At 36.5% G+C, this 17,500-nt stretch overlaps 3 protein-coding genes and 1 long non-coding RNA gene across 4 annotated transcripts; 3 read left to right on the forward strand and 1 right to left on the reverse strand.

Moving 5' to 3' along the window:
- Positions 1–1,778: 1,778 nt before the first annotated feature.
- On the reverse strand, positions 1,779–4,505 carry LOC133177460 (uncharacterized). Its single transcript, XR_009719701.1, has 2 exons — positions 3,333–4,505; positions 1,779–2,223 (listed from the first exon to the last, which is right to left on the reverse strand). It is a non-coding gene; the product is annotated as an uncharacterized LOC133177460 (long non-coding RNA).
- Positions 4,506–12,424: 7,919 nt separating this feature from the next.
- Positions 12,425–13,217, forward strand: LOC133177454 (histone H1-delta-like). Its single transcript, XM_061312482.1, has one exon. The coding sequence runs from the start codon at positions 12,604–12,606 to the stop codon at positions 13,198–13,200; it is 597 nt and encodes a 198-aa protein (XP_061168466.1). The 5' UTR covers positions 12,425–12,603; the 3' UTR covers positions 13,201–13,217.
- A 1,462-nt stretch (positions 13,218–14,679) lies between these two features.
- Positions 14,680–15,120, forward strand: LOC133177458 (histone H3). Its single transcript, XM_061312487.1, has one exon. It carries the CDS (start codon positions 14,710–14,712, stop codon positions 15,118–15,120), a length of 411 nt encoding a protein of 136 aa, XP_061168471.1. The 5' UTR covers positions 14,680–14,709.
- Positions 15,121–16,498: 1,378 nt separating this feature from the next.
- Positions 16,499–16,810, forward strand: LOC133177466 (histone H4). The gene has a single exon (XM_061312493.1). It carries the CDS (start codon positions 16,499–16,501, stop codon positions 16,808–16,810), a length of 312 nt encoding a protein of 103 aa, XP_061168477.1.
- Positions 16,811–17,500: the final 690 nt, after the last annotated feature.

Consider the following 17,500-nt stretch of genomic DNA (forward strand, 5'->3'; position numbering starts at 1 on the left):
TGGACAGGCGCAAGGGAACACACTGGCTGAGACAAACATATTATATATCGAGACTAAGGTTTCATTGTTTGTTGTTGTTGTATATTAGTTTATTCAGGATATAACTTTGGGCAATACAGCCCATCAGTTTACAAAAATAACATATAATAACATATATTACAAAATTTAAGACTCTCAGTGAGCCTAAATTGGGGGGTGAAACCCCTGGTCAAGTGTTCCTCAGTCCCACAGTTCCACTCATTTATAGTATACAATAATATATATTGAACAAATGAAGTACAATATAATAAGCAGTACAATACATAATTCAAAGTTATAATACAGTATACAGCAATGATGTTTTAATGTACAGACATCTGAAAATATAAACCTTACACAGATAGAAATTAGGTTAACCTGATTGATCTTCGTTACGTAATATTAGGGCATAATGAATATATTTCCCTAAACCAACCAAAGTAGATATGCGGTTGGTACCCAACAATTGGATTAATTTAAAAGTACTTGGCAATTTGTAATAATATTCATTTATATATTTTTTTCTTCAATTAAGATATCTAGGGCATTGAAGAATGAAATGGAATTCGTCTTCTATTTCACGTGTATTACAAACATCGCATAATCTATCCTCTCTACTTTTGCCTTGGTACCTTCCGCATTCTATGTTAAGATAGTGAGACGAAAGTCTTGTTACGAATTTGACATTCTCCACTATTGTTATGCATAAGTAAACAAGATGTTTCTTGTTATATGAGTCATTAAAATGATGATTCGATGGATGATTGAATGAATGAGATGTATTAATATTTATTCTTGCTTACCTGTTATTATTTATTAGAGTTATTTGAAATTAATGATGTGCTAGGTGCAAATTGTTCACCAGGTACCGAATTTCCTCCACGTTTTGAGGAATACGGAACGTAAATAAACCATTCACTGGTCTACAAATGCTTTTATATAGTACTAAATATTCTTACCTTTGATAATTGGGGTAATTAATAAATCCATTCACTGATAATTAGAGTAAAAACCTGACAATTACACTCTGCTTTTTCATACTAAGCGGCAAAAGATGTAAAGTACATTCGGAACACCTCGGATGCGTATAATAGTTAAATGTATCCGAAGCTTTCCGGCTATTTGAAGTTATGGCGCCAAATCTCATGCAATATACGTCATAATGGGTGTAAAAGGCTTTATATACGAGCTCCCCGGGCTCTGACAGTCAGACGTCTGCTGTCTCACTCATTGTGCGGTCGCCAAATCTGATAACGATGACCTTACAAGAACAAGGCTCAGAAGAGTTTAGATGGGTAATTATCCCTCAATTTGTATTGACTTGTTAGCAACACTTGATGGCTTTATTAGTTTAATGAGTTTTATTCAGACACAAGTAGTGATCTGGACTCGTTATTGTTTATTGTTGAATAATATTTACTAAGGCACAAGAAGTGACCTGAACGTGATATTTATAACTCCTGACATTATTATTAACAACAAACTAACAAATGCATGGTGCATTGTATTGAGTTTTGTTGAGATGTTAGCATAACTTTTTGTCCCTATACAATTAGTTGTTTGCTATAACCTGACATTTTATATTTATACTCACTAAGTGAAGAAATCACTAGTTGGAACTTTATTCAAGACCTAAAGGCATTAGGTCTATTTACACTCATTAAAGGGTTCGTTTAAGGGTGGTTTATAAATTAACATTTGTTGGAAAGGGTGGTTGGTTTGCTTTTATTTCAGGTGAGGACAGCAGAGCCAAAGAAGAATATTTTTGTATGTTTATTGAATAAAATCTAATAAAATATTAAAAACAAATTATATCCTGTTGTCTTTCGTTCAACATTCAGATTAAGGAGCCCCACAATGTTACGCCGCTAAACATAAAGCTGTAAGTCGTAACAATTGGTGTCAGAAGTGGGATAAAGTCTTCCTTTTATTCTGGTTGATCGAAAGTCTACATCAGGATCTAAAAATATTGACTTATAAGTCTTGTTAAGTCTATTGACAACGACAAGCACATTGACATATAAACACATAAATTTGTGTTGCAATAGCCAATAACAAAAGTCAAAATGTCAAATGAAAACAGCCAATTTGAAGCCTCTGAGGAGAATGGGTGCAGGTCCTGCGATCTGAATGATTACATCACTTGTGATGTGTATCAACGGTCCGGTACCTCTTCTCCAACACAGAAATCAGGCTCTGACAAGGCTGAAAATGTAAATGAACTTTTGTTAAGAGCTGTAGAAATGATGAACAAAGAAGTCTTAAACATGAGACAAGACATTGATGAACAATTATCAAACATGAGACGAGATTCTCGTCAATTGCAAAAAAAAGTAGATGAATTAAAACAAAAGGGGACCCCCAAAGATAATGCATTCAGATATCAAGAGCATGGGTGTAGAGAATCCCTGGGTCCTCATGATCAGTCTCCTATCATTGAGGCTGGGGAAAGTATTGGTCACATAGATACCCCTGCAAGGGAGATAAATTACAATGAAAATAGAGTTCCTTCCCCTTTCAATTCCAAACCTGTTGTATCAATTAAACCACCTACATTTGATGGGTCAGAAGATTTTGGGGAATATCTAGCCCAGTTTGAAATCTTGGTTGATCTACATGGTTGGAATTATAGGGCAAAGTCACTATACCTAGCTAGCAGTTTAGCGGGAGGGGCTCGTGCACTTTTAAGTGAGCTTAACGAAGTTCAGCGCAGAGATTATGATTCCCTAGTCAAGATTCTTGATAGGCGTTATGGTTCAGTTGAACGATCTGAAATGTTCAGAGCTAAGTTAAAGACAAAAACCAAAGGTGACAAAGAGTCTTTATCTGAACTTGCACAATCTATCAAGAAACTTACTAGGCAAGCATATCCTACTGCCGATTCAAACTTGACAAATGTTCTATCATTAGATCACTTCATAGATGCACTTCCCGATCCGGATATGCGCCTTCGCTTGAGAGAAAGTAGACCCAGAGACATTAATGAGGCTGAGATTTTGGCTATAAGACTTGAAACTCACAAACTGGCTGATGCTCAGAGAGTAAAAATTGTCAATGCCATAAATCCAGAAATGGATACCAATCTCCTCGCCTCGATCAAACAAGAAAATAGGGTCTTAAGGGATGATCTCCAATCACTTATAAAAGAGGTTAGATCACTCCTAAAAAATGGTCTTAATTCAAGACCCAACTCTTCTCGTTCAAGCGAGGTGCATCCTCGGTTTAGGAATGCACAAAATGATCGACAGAACAATCAGTTTCAAGTTCATAGGCAGCCATACAATACAAACAATTTAGACAGACATAATACCTACCCAAATAGACAATCTCAGAATGGTCGCTTTCAATCCTCAAATCAGGGAAACTTTCCCGTGTCGAATTCAGGGGGCAGAAGTCGACAAAGCACAGGGGTAGGCCCCAATCACTGTTAAGCAAGGATGATATAAGAGGACCTCTTCCTGCTGGAAGAAATGAGTGTATTAAAAAGAGTCCTCAAAATACAGTTAATGTAACTAAAAATGACAATTTAATGAACAATAAATCAGAAAATGATGTTGAGAACAATATATCTGAAAATGATGTTGAGAAAATTATCAAGTTTGAAAATCCACCTAAAAATGAAAGAGTAGGTGATGTAAGGGGGCGTGGTGAAGGAATTTTTGTTGTAGGCAAAATTGAGAACATTCGAACTACAATGATGGTCGACACAGGAGCTAGTGTAACAATTATTAGCTCAGATTTTGCAGACAGTTCAGAGTTAAAGGGGAAATTAGATTTGAACCCTTCATTTGTACATTTAACATCCGCTAGTGGGGAGAAAATATCTGTACTAGGGGAATGCCTAGTGAAAATATGTGTGGGAGATGTTACGGTGAATCAAAATGTGTTAGTGGCTAATATCCAAAACGAATGTATTTTGGGTTTAGATTTCATGAAAGAACACAACTGTGACGTTCTGTTGAACAAAATGAAGCTTAGAATAAAGGGGGTAGATGTTTCTTGCTTTACAAATGAAGCTTTGAATGAGCATTGTTGTAAAGTATTTCTGACGGAAACTATAGAAATTCCCCCTCTCAGTGAATTTATTGCCCCGGCTAAAGTAGAAAACCCATTATTTAATGACAAGGTTACTTTGTTAGAGCCTGTGGCAAAATTTTTGGATAAACATGATGTATTAGTTCCCAAGATTTTGGCAAAAGTTGAAACTGATAAAGTACCTGTTCGATACATGAACTTAGGTGATCAGAGTGTCAAAATTTTCAAAGGGACAGTGGTGGCAAATTTAGAAGTTACTTCAGGGATTGTTGAAAATACTCCCCAATCAATAAATGTTTTGACAAAACATGAAAAGAAAACAAATGAAAAATTTCCTGAACATTTGAAGTCTGTGTTTGAAAATTCTTGCAAAAACATTGATCAAGAACAACAGCAAAAATTAAGAAAATTACTAATAGAGTTTCAAAGTAGTTTCTCAGTAAACTCTACTGACATGGGGTTGACAAACTTAGTTAAACACAAGATTAACACTGGCAATGCACCCCCAATAAAACAACTACCTAGACGCATTCCTTTAGCCAAAATGCAAGAAGCTCAAAATGAAATTAAAGATATGTTGAATAAAGGGGTCATTGAAACATCCAACAGCCCATGGAGCTCCCCTATAGTTTTAGTCAAAAAGAAAGATGGGTCAATCAGATTTTGCATCGATTATAGAAAATTAAATGACATCACGATCAAAGACAGTTACCCAATCCCTAGAATTGATTCTACACTAGATGCATTATCAGGGTCTAGATGGTTTTCAACAATAGATTTAAAGAGCGGATACTGGCAAGTCGAAATGACTCCAGAAGACATCCCCAAAACAGCATTTTCAATACCCGGTGGTGGACACTGGCAATTTCGTAAAATGCCTTTTGGCTTGTGCAACGCTGGTGCGACTTTTGAGAGGCTCATGGAAAAAGCTCTATCAAATTTGTCATGGAAAATCTGTTTAGTTTACCTTGACGATATTATAGTTCTCTCAAAAAGTTTCGATGAACATTTAGATAATTTACGACAAGTCTTTACACGTTTGCATGAAGCTAACTTGAAAATAAATCCCAAAAAGTGTACTCTTTTACAAAAACAGGTCTCATTCTTAGGACATATAGTTGGGGAAAATGGTATTGCTACCGACCCTTCAAAAATTGAAGCAGTAAGAAATTGGCCTATCCCATCAAATGTGAAAGAAGTCAGAAGTTTTCTGGGATTGTGCTCCTACTATAGGAAATTTGTATATAAATTTTCCGATATAGCTAGGCCCTTGCACAAATTGACAGAACTAAATCATAAATTTATTTGGGATGAAGATTGCCACAATTCTTTTGACAAGCTAAAGCGTGCCCTGACAAGTTCACCTATTTTATCTTACCCAGATGTTAATGGGACATTCATCTTAGACACTGATGCTTCCAATACTGGGATGGGGGCGGTGTTATCACAGATTCAAGATGGCGTAGAAAAAGTTATTAGTTACTATAGTAAAACTTTTAGCGCATCTGAACGCCACTATTGTGTAACAAGAAGAGAACTTTTAGCCATAGTAAACTCAATCAAACATTTTCATCACTATTTGTATGGAAGACGCTTTAAGGTTAGGACAGACCATGGATCATTAACCTGGTTACTTAATTTCAAGAACCCAGAAGGTCAGATCGCTAGGTGGTTTGAGTTCCTATCCTCATATGACTTTGACATAGAGCACAGAGCAGGCCGTTCTCATAATAATGCAGACGCGTTGTCACGTCGGCCATGTACTGAATTAAATTGTAAATATTGTACCTCAGCTGAAGGACGGTACGAAGTAAATACAGATTGTGTTCACAATAAAACTGTAAATTCTGACAAATCTGAGACAGGGACTATGGGCAAGAAATTAAACGAAATTGTTAGTTTAAATCCTAAAGACAACACTAAGAGCTTAAAAATACCTGCAAACTGGCCTGTTACAACCAGATCTTGTGATAAATCTGCTCTGCCCCTCGTTATCCCTACAAAACAAACTGAAAATGTAGCTAACAATGAAACAATTGTAAGCGAAAATAGTATTGGTTCTTTACAATTAAAAGACTCAGATTTGAATGAAATTATCAAATGGGTAAAGTTAGGTCAGAAACCCACTTGGGAAAATATTTCACATACAAGTGAGACTTGTAAATATTACTGGACTAGGTTCGATTCACTCTCAATAATGGGAGGGACCCTGTATCACAAATGGGAAGATGTTAACCCCAAATTTCAAATTGTTTTACCAAAATCCCTAATTAAAGAAGTAATTAAGGGAATTCACGATGACGTGACTGGGGGTCATTTAGGTTTTAAGAAATCTTTATCAAAAGCTAAGGATAAATACTTTTGGCACAAAATGCGTCAAGATATACAGTCCCATTGTAAAATGTGTGATGTTTGTGCATCAAGAAAATCCCCTAACAAACATCCGAAAGCTTCATTACAAACTTACAATGTAGGCGCTCCCATGGAGCGATGGGCTGTAGACATTTTAGGTCCCCTCCCCATGACACACAAAAAGAATTTATATTTATTAGTGGTGGGTGACTATTTTACTAAATGGCTTGATGCCATACCAATCAAAAATAAAAAGTCTACAACAGTAGCACAGAAAATTGTTGATCATGTTGTCACCATATTTGGGACACCAATGCAAATACATTCTGACCAAGGTCAAACTTTTGAGTCAGAAGTGTTTCAAGAAATGTGCAAAATATTAAACATAGAAAAGACAAGGACCACTCCTTATCGTCCACAATCGGACGGCATGATCGAGAGGGCAAATCGAACTATTGAAAACATGTTAACAGTTTTTGTAGAGGAAAACCAGAAAAACTGGGATGAATTAATACCCCTGTTAATGCTCGCTTATAGGTCCTCTGTCCATGAGTCTACAGGTGTGAGTCCTTGTGAGATGGTGTTTGGTCGCCCTGTAACATTGCCTGTCGATCTAGTGTTAGGGAGACCAGACCCTGAAACAAATCAGAACATAACTGAGTTTGCATTAAATTTATCTAGAAAAATTGACAACATTCACAATTTTGCAAGAAATAACATCAAGTTGAGTTCTAGTAAAATGTTACGTGAATACAATACAAAAGTACAACAGAATAATTATTCTGAGGGGGATCCAGTTTGGGTGTTCTACCCCAACCCCAAACCTGGCCTATCGAGAAAACTTTTTAAGAATTGGGCAGGCCCTTATGTGGTCACGAAAAGAATAAATGATGTTCTTTACAAGGTCAAAAAGTCTCCCAAACACAAAGGAGATATATTGCACCACAACAGGTTAAAGCTGTATGTGGGTGAGAATAAACCTAAGTGGTTTCAGAAGTAAATGCTGAATAACTAACATTGCTTGTTTTTGCATGAAATTTTGTTTTCTTTAACAGACATTGTTAAAATTGAGGAGATTATTTGTGTTATGTTTTTATAAAAAAAAAAAAATTGATGATCTGAAAACACTTTATCTATATCTTATTATACACTAGTAGTCTAGTACAGGCATATTGTGTATTTTTGCTTTGTGCATTCTATAAAACAAACATTCACGTAAATTATTATACATTACAGGTGCAGAAATTCAAATGCACATTGTGTGACGGACGAGAGTTCGCACAGCAACACCAAGCAGAACAACATCTAACCGCCACCCATTCGGGATTCGGTTTCCAGTGTTCGGTGTGCAAGTACATTTTATCCAGAAGAAATCAGAAACACAACTGCGAAGGCTACGTGGCATTATCTGTCAAGAAATCCACAATGACATTTAATGAAGCTGATAAAAGAGAGTTTGCAGAGTTTCAAAGAAACCGCTATAGGTTCGTTGAACCTTTCATGAAAAAAATATCCCCAAATATGTATAAAGGGTACACAGGAAAGAGGACCATCAGAGTTAACCACGAAGGGCCCCTGCCGAAGCGACAAAAGCCGTCGTCAAAGCAACAAAATGTGTCTGAACCAACTGGTGTGACAAGAACTGTTGTAACAAAGGCAACGGAAACTACACTTCCATCAGCCGAAGTTCCAGCCGTAACATCTATTCCACAGACCAGAGCTCTATCGACACCACCTGAAAAACAGGCTCCACAAAAGGATAGGACAGTCAACAGAAGGCTTTTTGATGATACATCGTCCTCGTCGTCCTCCAGCCGCTCTTCCTCCAAAAGGTCATCGACAAATTCCTTGGAGAGCCCTGATATCTCAGTGCGTGGAGCAGAACCGAGAGTTTCGAAGAACCCTGCAGCTCTGGAGTACGAAGTGGCTGATCTTCCGGCACCGGCATATAACCCGACAGACAAAAGGGAAATAATGATAAAGAGCCTGGAAATACAACAGAAGGAAAGAATAGTGTTGAACGTCGGAGGAAGACGATTCGAGACAAGTAAACAAACCATGCAAGCAGACCCGAGCTCTATATTATCGGCCATGGTAGCAAAAGACCTTTGTGCAACAAACAATGACACAAAAACCTTTTTCCTAGATAGGAACCCCCGTTATTTCGACTTTATTCTAGATTACCTCAGATCGGCGACGTACAACTCCAAAGTCCTCCCATATGACAAGTCCATCCTCCGGCAAATCCATGTGGAGGCGACTTACTATGGATTAACAGGGCTTGTTCATGCCGTTGAGGAGAGAGCTAAGGGAAAGGATATTCCTCAGCCTGGCCTGTGGGATGACTAACGAGTCATTCATTATATTCTACAATGAACACATTTTTTTTTAAGATTACATGTGCATCCATTGTTGGACTGTAGTGATGCCCACAACTGTTCATGTGTTCATTTACATGTACATAGTATTGGTTATATATTTTTTTTAAAAGGAACCTAATAGTTTCTGTGAATTTTTTTTTTCTTTATAAATTCACAAAAGATGAAATTTTGTTTTATGACTTAGAGATGTTTACTAACTGAATTCAAACATAAGATTCTTGTATCTTGTTGAATGGACATTGTTGACATTGTAAAAACTGCATATATTGATTTATTTACAATGATTGACATTAGTTACGCACAAATGAAATTGTTGAACTTACATTACGACTTCTTTTTCTTTTTGTGCTTGTCATGATATTGAGAGTTCTTCTGAGGAACAAGTATCCTATTAAAAATAATAATAAAATAAAGTAAATATGGATCAGCAATGAAAAGATTAACTTACTACGTGTTGGTAATTCACAAAACGTTTGATCAACGTAAATTTGAATTTGAACTGCGCAGTTGTTGTTTTCACGAAAATGCTGCAAAGCGACTAAAAAAATAACTCCGCCTACAGTCAGATCAAATGGAAAATATAATGAATATTCACCTTTTACTTACTGGAAGTTGCATTTCGTCCATTTTTGCAAGTATTTTTGGGCGAACTTTATGAAAACTCAGTGGCGCTTCTTTTCTCTGTACGAGGATTTGACGTCACACCTTTTGATAAGACGTACGAAGAAATGTCACGAAATTTACTTTCGTTTTAGAAATACGACAAGTGCGTCGTGTTTATTGAAATTTGAGTATTGCAGAATTGAATGTTAAGTGATTTTACATATTTATTTGTGTTTAATATAATTTAAAGTTTGCTTATGATAAAGTGGACTTACAGTTTAACTTGGATATCCCGAAGACGGCATTTCGAGATAATTAGTTGGTCGGGATATCAAGGTTTTGATTCATTGAACATTAATTTAGATTGTTACAAAGTATATTTTTATAGACATTCGAGGACGAATGTTAAATAGAGAAGGGGGCCGTGTTACGAATTTGACATTCTCCACTATTGTTATGCATAAGTAAACAAGATGTTTCTTGTTATATGAGTCATTAAAATGATGATTCGATGGATGATTGAATGAATGAGATGTATTAATATTTATTCTTGCTTACCTGTTATTATTTATTAGAGTTATTTGAAATTAATGATGTGCTAGGTGCAAATTGTTCACCAGGTACCGAATTTCCTCCACGTTTTGAGGAATACGGAACGTAAATAAACCATTCACTGGTCTACAAATGCTTTTATATAGTACTAAATATTCTTACCTTTGATAATTGGGGTAATTAATAAATCCATTCACTGATAATTAGAGTAAAAACCTGACAATTACACTCTGCTTTTTCATACTAAGCGGCAAAAGATGTAAAGTACATTCGGAACACCTCGGATGCGTATAATAGTTAAATGTATCCGAAGCTTTCCGGCTATTTGAAGTTATGGCGCCAAATCTCATGCAATATACGTCATAATGGGTGTAAAAGGCTTTATATACGAGCTCCCCGGGCTCTGACAGTCAGACGTCTGCTGTCTCACTCATTGTGCGGTCGCCAAATCTGATAACGATGACCTTACAAGAACAAGGCTCAGAAGAGTTTAGATGGGTAATTATCCCTCAATTTGTATTGACTTGTTAGCAACACTTGATGGCTTTATTAGTTTAATGAGTTTTATTCAGACACAAGTAGTGATCTGGACTCGTTATTGTTTATTGTTGAATAATATTTACTAAGGCACAAGAAGTGACCTGAACGTGATATTTATAACTCCTGACATTATTATTAACAACAAACTAACAAATGCATGGTGCATTGTATTGAGTTTTGTTGAGATGTTAGCATAACTTTTTGTCCCTATACAATTAGTTGTTTGCTATAACCTGACATTTTATATTTATACTCACTAAGTGAAGAAATCACTAGTTGGAACTTTATTCAAGACCTAAAGGCATTAGGTCTATTTACACTCATTAAAGGGTTCGTTTAAGGGTGGTTTATAAATTAACATTTGTTGGAAAGGGTGGTTGGTTTGCTTTTATTTCAGGTGAGGACAGCAGAGCCAAAGAAGAATATTTTTGTATGTTTATTGAATAAAATCTAATAAAATATTAAAAACAAATTATATCCTGTTGTCTTTCGTTCAACATTCAGATTAAGGAGCCCCACAATGTTACGCCGCTAAACATAAAGCTGTAAGTCGTAACAGTCTAATGCGGGAAATATGGTTTTTTTTTTTTTGTTTTTTTTTAAATTACTCTGAAAAGGTTTTGTTAAATAGAATTGCATTTTACAGAAGTCAGATTGGACAATATGTTTATATAGAAAGCATTTTGACGAATTATCCATAAATGCAGTGCACTCTTGGAGGTATATATCTAGGATTCTATTTTTATACACGTGCATAAAATGAGCAAAGTTTATTGCTTGCTGTTTTATCCAAAATTCTCCCAGACCCAATCTAAATAGTTCAAGTTTTACATCAGGCGCCCAGTTTATACTTGTTCCCGACCCATTTTCTGCATCATATCGCAGGTATTCATAAGAAGATTTTTAAATGCAGTTTTCTGTTTTTAATAATTTACACCAGAATTTCATAATTTTCAATTTCCTTTGTATAATAAGTGGATATCGTCCCAATTCTCTATAAATCATATAATTGCATACATTGCGCCTAACACCGAGGGTAATTTTACAAAAGGATAAATGCAGTCTTTCAATTTCCGGAGATTTATGAAAACCCCAGATTTCGCTTCCATACGAGATAACACTTCCAACATATGTATCAAAGAGTTGACATCGGGTTTCGACGTTGAATTCAAATTTCTGTATATTACGGTTTAAACCAGATAGTGCTTTTTGACCTTGTTCAGCTAATTTCTTTTGCGTACCATTGAATTTACCGTTATAATTTAAATATAATCCTAGGTAATTAAAAGAGTCGACAATTTCCAAAATTTCATTGTTATATGTCCATGAAAAATTTACGCATCCTCCTTTTCTGAATACTAAAATTTTGGGGTTTTTTCAGTGTTAACAGTCAAATTCCACGAGGTAACATATCCATGTAACGCGTCAAGCATATACTGTAATTCTTCGGGTGAGTTAGCGAATATTACGGTGTCATCTGCGAACATCAAAACAAACAGATTTAAACAGAAAAATTCAAAATATAAATAAATTAATTGTGAAAAATAGTTTAAATTTCATTATTTTCAATCTGTCGGTTGCACTTCTATACTGCCTAAATAGGAAGGTATGATACAATACAGAGTCTGTGTGGGTTTCTCACAGTTTTAGGGCAAACTGAGGATATTCACAGGACGGAGAGATCCAGTTGGCATTCTTAAACGTGTCTAGGAAAAGTTTAAGATAAATCATCACTGAAATTTGTCTTTTCAAGCAAAATTTTCAACTTGAATCGTAACGTGAAATTCAGACATGCGAGTTTGGAGGCCTATTTTCTTGATTTTGAACACTACAAAGAGAACAATCTAAAAATGTAAATAGATAGAATGATAGAGAGGAATGTAGAGGTTGGGACTATGCTCATATTTTGTGATAGAGACCCTTCGTTGAGCTGCAGCGCGGATGCAAATACCCACATTGAAACACACATGCACGAACAAAAACACGTACGTCTCGACACACTGGATGTTTTCTAGGCGGTCCGCGCTCAGTGTAAACAAAAACAGCAAGTGCGTGTGACCCAAGTATTCCAGTGTTCACTGTTCCCGAGAAGTAAGTCGTCGTTTTACTCTCCTAAGTAGCCATGGCCGATACTGCTGCACCAGCAAAGTCCCCAGCCAAGAAGAAGGCCGCAAAGCCTAAGGTGCCTGCTGCACATCCTAAGTACATTGACATGATTAGCGCCGCCGTTGCATCTCTGAAAGAACGCGGTGGCTCATCCAGACAGGCCATTCTCAAGTACATCATGGCCAACTACAAAGTGGGCAACGATGTAAACTCTATCAACGCCCACCTGAAAATGGCCCTGAAGAACGGTGTTAAGAAAGGTGCTCTGAAGCAAGCAAAGGGTACTGGCGCTAGTGGCTCCTTCAAACTTGGAGACAAACCCAAGACCGAGAAGAAACCTAAAGCCAAAAAGGTTGCCAAGCCCAAGGCAGCCAAGCCCAAGAAGGCCGCCGCCAAGCCCAAGAAGCCTGCCGGAGAGAAGAAGGCCAAAACTCCCAAGAAGAAGACAGCAGCCAAGAAACCAGCCGGACCCAAGAAGACCAAGTCCCCCAAGAAAAAGGCAGCCCCCAAGTCTCCAAAGAAGGCAGCAGCTAAGCCCAAGAAAGCCAAGACTCCCAAGAAGGCAGCAGCCAAGAAAACCAAGACTCCCAAGAAGGCAGCCGCCAAGAAATAAGCAGTCTTTGCATTCCAGACAGACTGTCTACTTAAAAAAAAAAGCCCTTTTCAGGGCTACCCACATTTTTAGAAAAGATACTTCAATTACAGTCGTTGATGAAAAGCCTGCATGTTTGCCTCTGTCCCCCCCCCCCCCCCTCCTCTCTCTTTTTGTCTCACATTGTAATAAGGCTGTGCTGAAAATGTAAAATTAGGAAATTTTGTTGCGATTTCTAAATCAATAAAATTAAAGTATTAGAAATACAACACTGCCTAAGGGTAAAGTAAAATTATATGATCATAGTAATATTTTTAAAGTACAAGAAATTGGAAAATGATATCTCCCCCTCTCCCCCCCCCCCCCCCAAAAAAAAAAAAGTTATGCTCACATACAACATTAATAATGGGGAATGACAATAAACAGGGGATGTGAAAGTGTGTATATGAAATTTTGAAGTATGATAGACCATTTTATCACACAAAAACACTGGTTCAAAATTCAGTGTTAAGTACACAAGTTTTATGATCAGATATTTTGAATTTGTCTGTTTTATTTCCTAACTATCAAGCCATACACAAAATGAAATGGCACATACTCTGGTACTCTGAGATAAATTTGTAAGGTAGTGACTATTGATGCAACTTCTGTGTAACCCGTACATGACCAAAGAATTCTTGAAAGCAAAACCACTTGCATACCAGTGCTTATTATTACATGATACATCACTTTGACATATTTTAATTTACAGAATCAGTTTTTTTGAGCTAAAATTTCTTTGACCCTTCGGACTTGTTTTGACAGGACTTGATGTGTTGACAAGATAAGTTCTTGAAATATCTTAAATCAAATGAGACAAACACAAACAACACAATGAAAGAAAAAAAAATCAGGTCCTTAAAGAGAGCAAAGCAATGTTGGGCTGATTTACAAGTGTTATGACACCCACCAAACACTGGGCAATGTATATAGAATTAAAAAAAAAATAATAAAATAAATAAATATATGGTAATATCCTTTTATACATTTATACATTTGCATGGCTTTGTATACTAGGGAAGGCTTTGAAATCCAACAATCTTACAGATAAATAAAAGAAAATAAAAAATAATAATAATAATAACAATTAAATAGATACATAAAATGACAAAAAAAAACAAACAAAACAAAACAAAAACAAGGGATAAATCATTACGATTGTTAACATTATTACTGTGATTGTTTTTATCTCTTCATTCAATGGATCCTTATTATCAGAATTATATAATTTTAACCAAATAACCTAGATTTAAACCAAGTACAAAATCTGTGCAGAAAGGTGGATTGAAATGATTCCAGCTAAGACCAATCGAAGCACAATGTGCCCGACTAATCACAAGGCGTCTTTCTTAACTCCGGAACCAATCGCAAACATCCTTACTTCGTGCGCGCTGATTTCGAAGTTTGATCAAATATTCACGAGCCACAGGACCGTATAAAACTATAGTAAACACACGATCTCGTCATTCATTTTATCTGAACTCAGAGAAGATGGCACGTACCAAGCAGACTGCAAGAAAATCTACTGGAGGCAAGGCCCCACGAAAACAGCTGGCTACCAAGGCAGCCCGTAAAAGCGCACCAGCCACCGGTGGCGTTAAGAAGCCTCACAGATACAGGCCAGGAACTGTCGCTCTCCGTGAGATCAGGAGATACCAGAAGAGCACCGAATTGCTCATCAGGAAACTCCCATTCCAGCGACTTGTCCGTGAAATCGCTCAGGATTTCAAGACCGATCTGCGTTTCCAGAGCTCTGCCGTCATGGCCCTCCAGGAAGCCAGTGAGGCCTACCTTGTCGGACTCTTTGAGGATACTAACTTGTGTGCTATCCACGCTAAGAGAGTAACCATCATGCCAAAGGACATCCAGCTTGCCAGACGTATCCGTGGCGAACGAGCTTAAACATATTCTTGTTCCAGACAAAACACAAAACGGCCGTTTTCACGGCCACCAAAATATTTAGAAAAGATGCCTTCATGTTACAGCGCTCAAGAAACGTAATACACAAAATTAAAACACAAGGCCACATGATAAATGTTAGATCAAATTTGGAGTAGGAAAGTGTCATATAAACTGGCATAAACGCATCTAAACTATTATTTATACATATGCAAGAAAACAACAGATGTGATCGTATTGAGTGTTAAGTAGCCTATATACTGGCATAATTGTGACATCTTACACTCTATCATTACTTATAAACAAGACGAAACTATAACAATAAGTTTAAAATGAATGTCACGGACAATTCGAAAATGAATAAAACACTTGCAAATATAACGTACAAAACAGAACAATTATTTTCTAATTTAGAGTCCTTAACAGACAAGTATGAAATTATTACAATTATAAGAAAAAGGTATGCCAATGGATAGTATAACAATTTGTAAATGACATTGTTCATTTCAACAATAATATTGTACTATTTCAGTTAAAGGGAATACTATAGATAAAAGTGTATCGGCTACTACAACATGTTATCATTTACGAACACGTATCCAAACATATGCCAAAAGCACAACCATTAGAAGAAAATAGTAATTCTAATAAAGCAGAATCTCGTGCAGCACGAGCTGCACATGTGTCTGTCGTGTGCAATGTAAATACACAGTATATACCATCAATTTCACAAGAGAGAGAGAAAGAGTAAACGTTTACTTTATGAATACTGAATCAAATGATATATTAAAGAGGTGAGAACCTCGTTAGTGGTTAATACTTGCGTGCAAAACCTTTTGCATTGTGCCAAAATAGGTACAAATGAAAATAAATGATAAAAATATTCATTTAAAAAGAAAGGAATCACAGATTTAAAAACAGGAACTGCGCACGTAGTTCTAACCATGTATTTTTATTCGAATTTATTAGAAATGGGTATAAAATTTAAAAATATATATATATATTCATTTAAAAAGAAAGAAAACACAGATTTAAAAACAGGTACTGTGCACGTAGTTCTAACCATGTATATTTATTCGAATTTATTAGAAATGGGTATAAAATTTTAACATTCTAAAATATTGAACTACTGAATTGAGATAACAGGATTAGAAACAGCTCAAGGGTACATCAATAGAAAAAAAAAAAAAAATGTAAACAAGAACAAGCAAGGCGCGCAGAGCGGGAACCAATCAGACTGTTCCTTACTGTGTGCCTTCGTTGCACTGCCGAAGTTTTCAAGATACAAGTGCCTCTAGCGCGTCGTCGAACAGCGCTATATATATCGCTATCCCGTCTGTCTAGCGTCATTTCAGAAGTTTAATCTACTGAGAACTGAATTATGTCTGGACGTGGTAAAGGAGGAAAAGGTCTTGGAAAGGGGGGCGCCAAGCGTCACAGGAAGGTCCTGAGAGATAACATCCAGGGTATCACCAAACCCGCCATCCGTCGTCTTGCACGCAGAGGTGGAGTCAAACGTATCTCTGGACTCATCTACGAGGAGACCCGTGGTGTCTTGAAAGTTTTCCTTGAGAACGTCATTCGTGATGCTGTCACCTACACAGAGCACGCCAAGAGGAAGACTGTCACAGCCATGGACGTTGTCTATGCACTGAAGAGACAAGGACGTACCCTTTACGGATTCGGTGGTTAGATACCCCCTACCATCGCTTACAAGCGTAACAACAAACGGCCGTTTTCACGGCCACCCAAATTTTTAGAAAAGATGCCTCTGAGCAGACGTGTAAAAGAAACGAATGTGTGTGGTTTTTTTTTAATCATATTTCTACATAATGTCTGAGTCACTGGAAAAAAAGCATATTATTCGGCTACCCATTCAGTATTTATACAAAGGGTAGGGCAGAGCAAATACTTTACACAGTATTCAAATTATGATTGAATGACATAAGCTTCGTTAAATCTGGTAAAACTTACAATTGTAATAAATAACATGCATACTGTTACAGTATACTGAGTGAGACACGTCGAGGGAGGTGAATATCTAAATACTAGTCCTGTAACACAATTTTTACATGTAACATTGTGTGTAGGCTACATAACTTCTGCAGTCAAATTGTGCTGCACAAGGTAGCAAGAGTTATCTTTCTTGTTATATGCCTTGATTTTGCTTTAGACTCAACTCTTTCAACAATTAAAATATGAATTCACACAGCTGATTTTATGTTATTGTTTCATGATTCACATTGTAACATTTGGGTCCCAACATCGGCATCACATGAAATGAATAGTAGGTTAATAAAATTTAATACACAAAATAAGGGTTCATACATTTTTTTTTTTTTTAACATTCATCTCCAGAATAAAGTATCAACTCATAGTTGCA

The sequence above is a fragment of the Saccostrea echinata genome, unplaced genomic scaffold (genome assembly GCF_033153115.1).
Source record: "Saccostrea echinata isolate AGI-Se365-2 ecotype Australia unplaced genomic scaffold, CSIRO_AGI_Sech_v1 ptg000157l, whole genome shotgun sequence".
In the NCBI taxonomy this organism is placed as follows: Eukaryota; Metazoa; Mollusca; class Bivalvia; order Ostreida; family Ostreidae; genus Saccostrea; species Saccostrea echinata.

Bases quoted from the DNA above. Each gene is read 5' to 3' on its own strand.
- LOC133177466 (XM_061312493.1), top strand. From the start codon at position 16,499: ATGTCTGGACGTGGTAAAGGAGGAAAAGGTCTTGGAAAGGGGGGCGCC.
- LOC133177458 (XM_061312487.1), top strand. From the start codon at position 14,710: ATGGCACGTACCAAGCAGACTGCAAGAAAATCTACTGGAGGCAAGGCC.
- LOC133177454 (XM_061312482.1), top strand. From the start codon at position 12,604: ATGGCCGATACTGCTGCACCAGCAAAGTCCCCAGCCAAGAAGAAGGCC.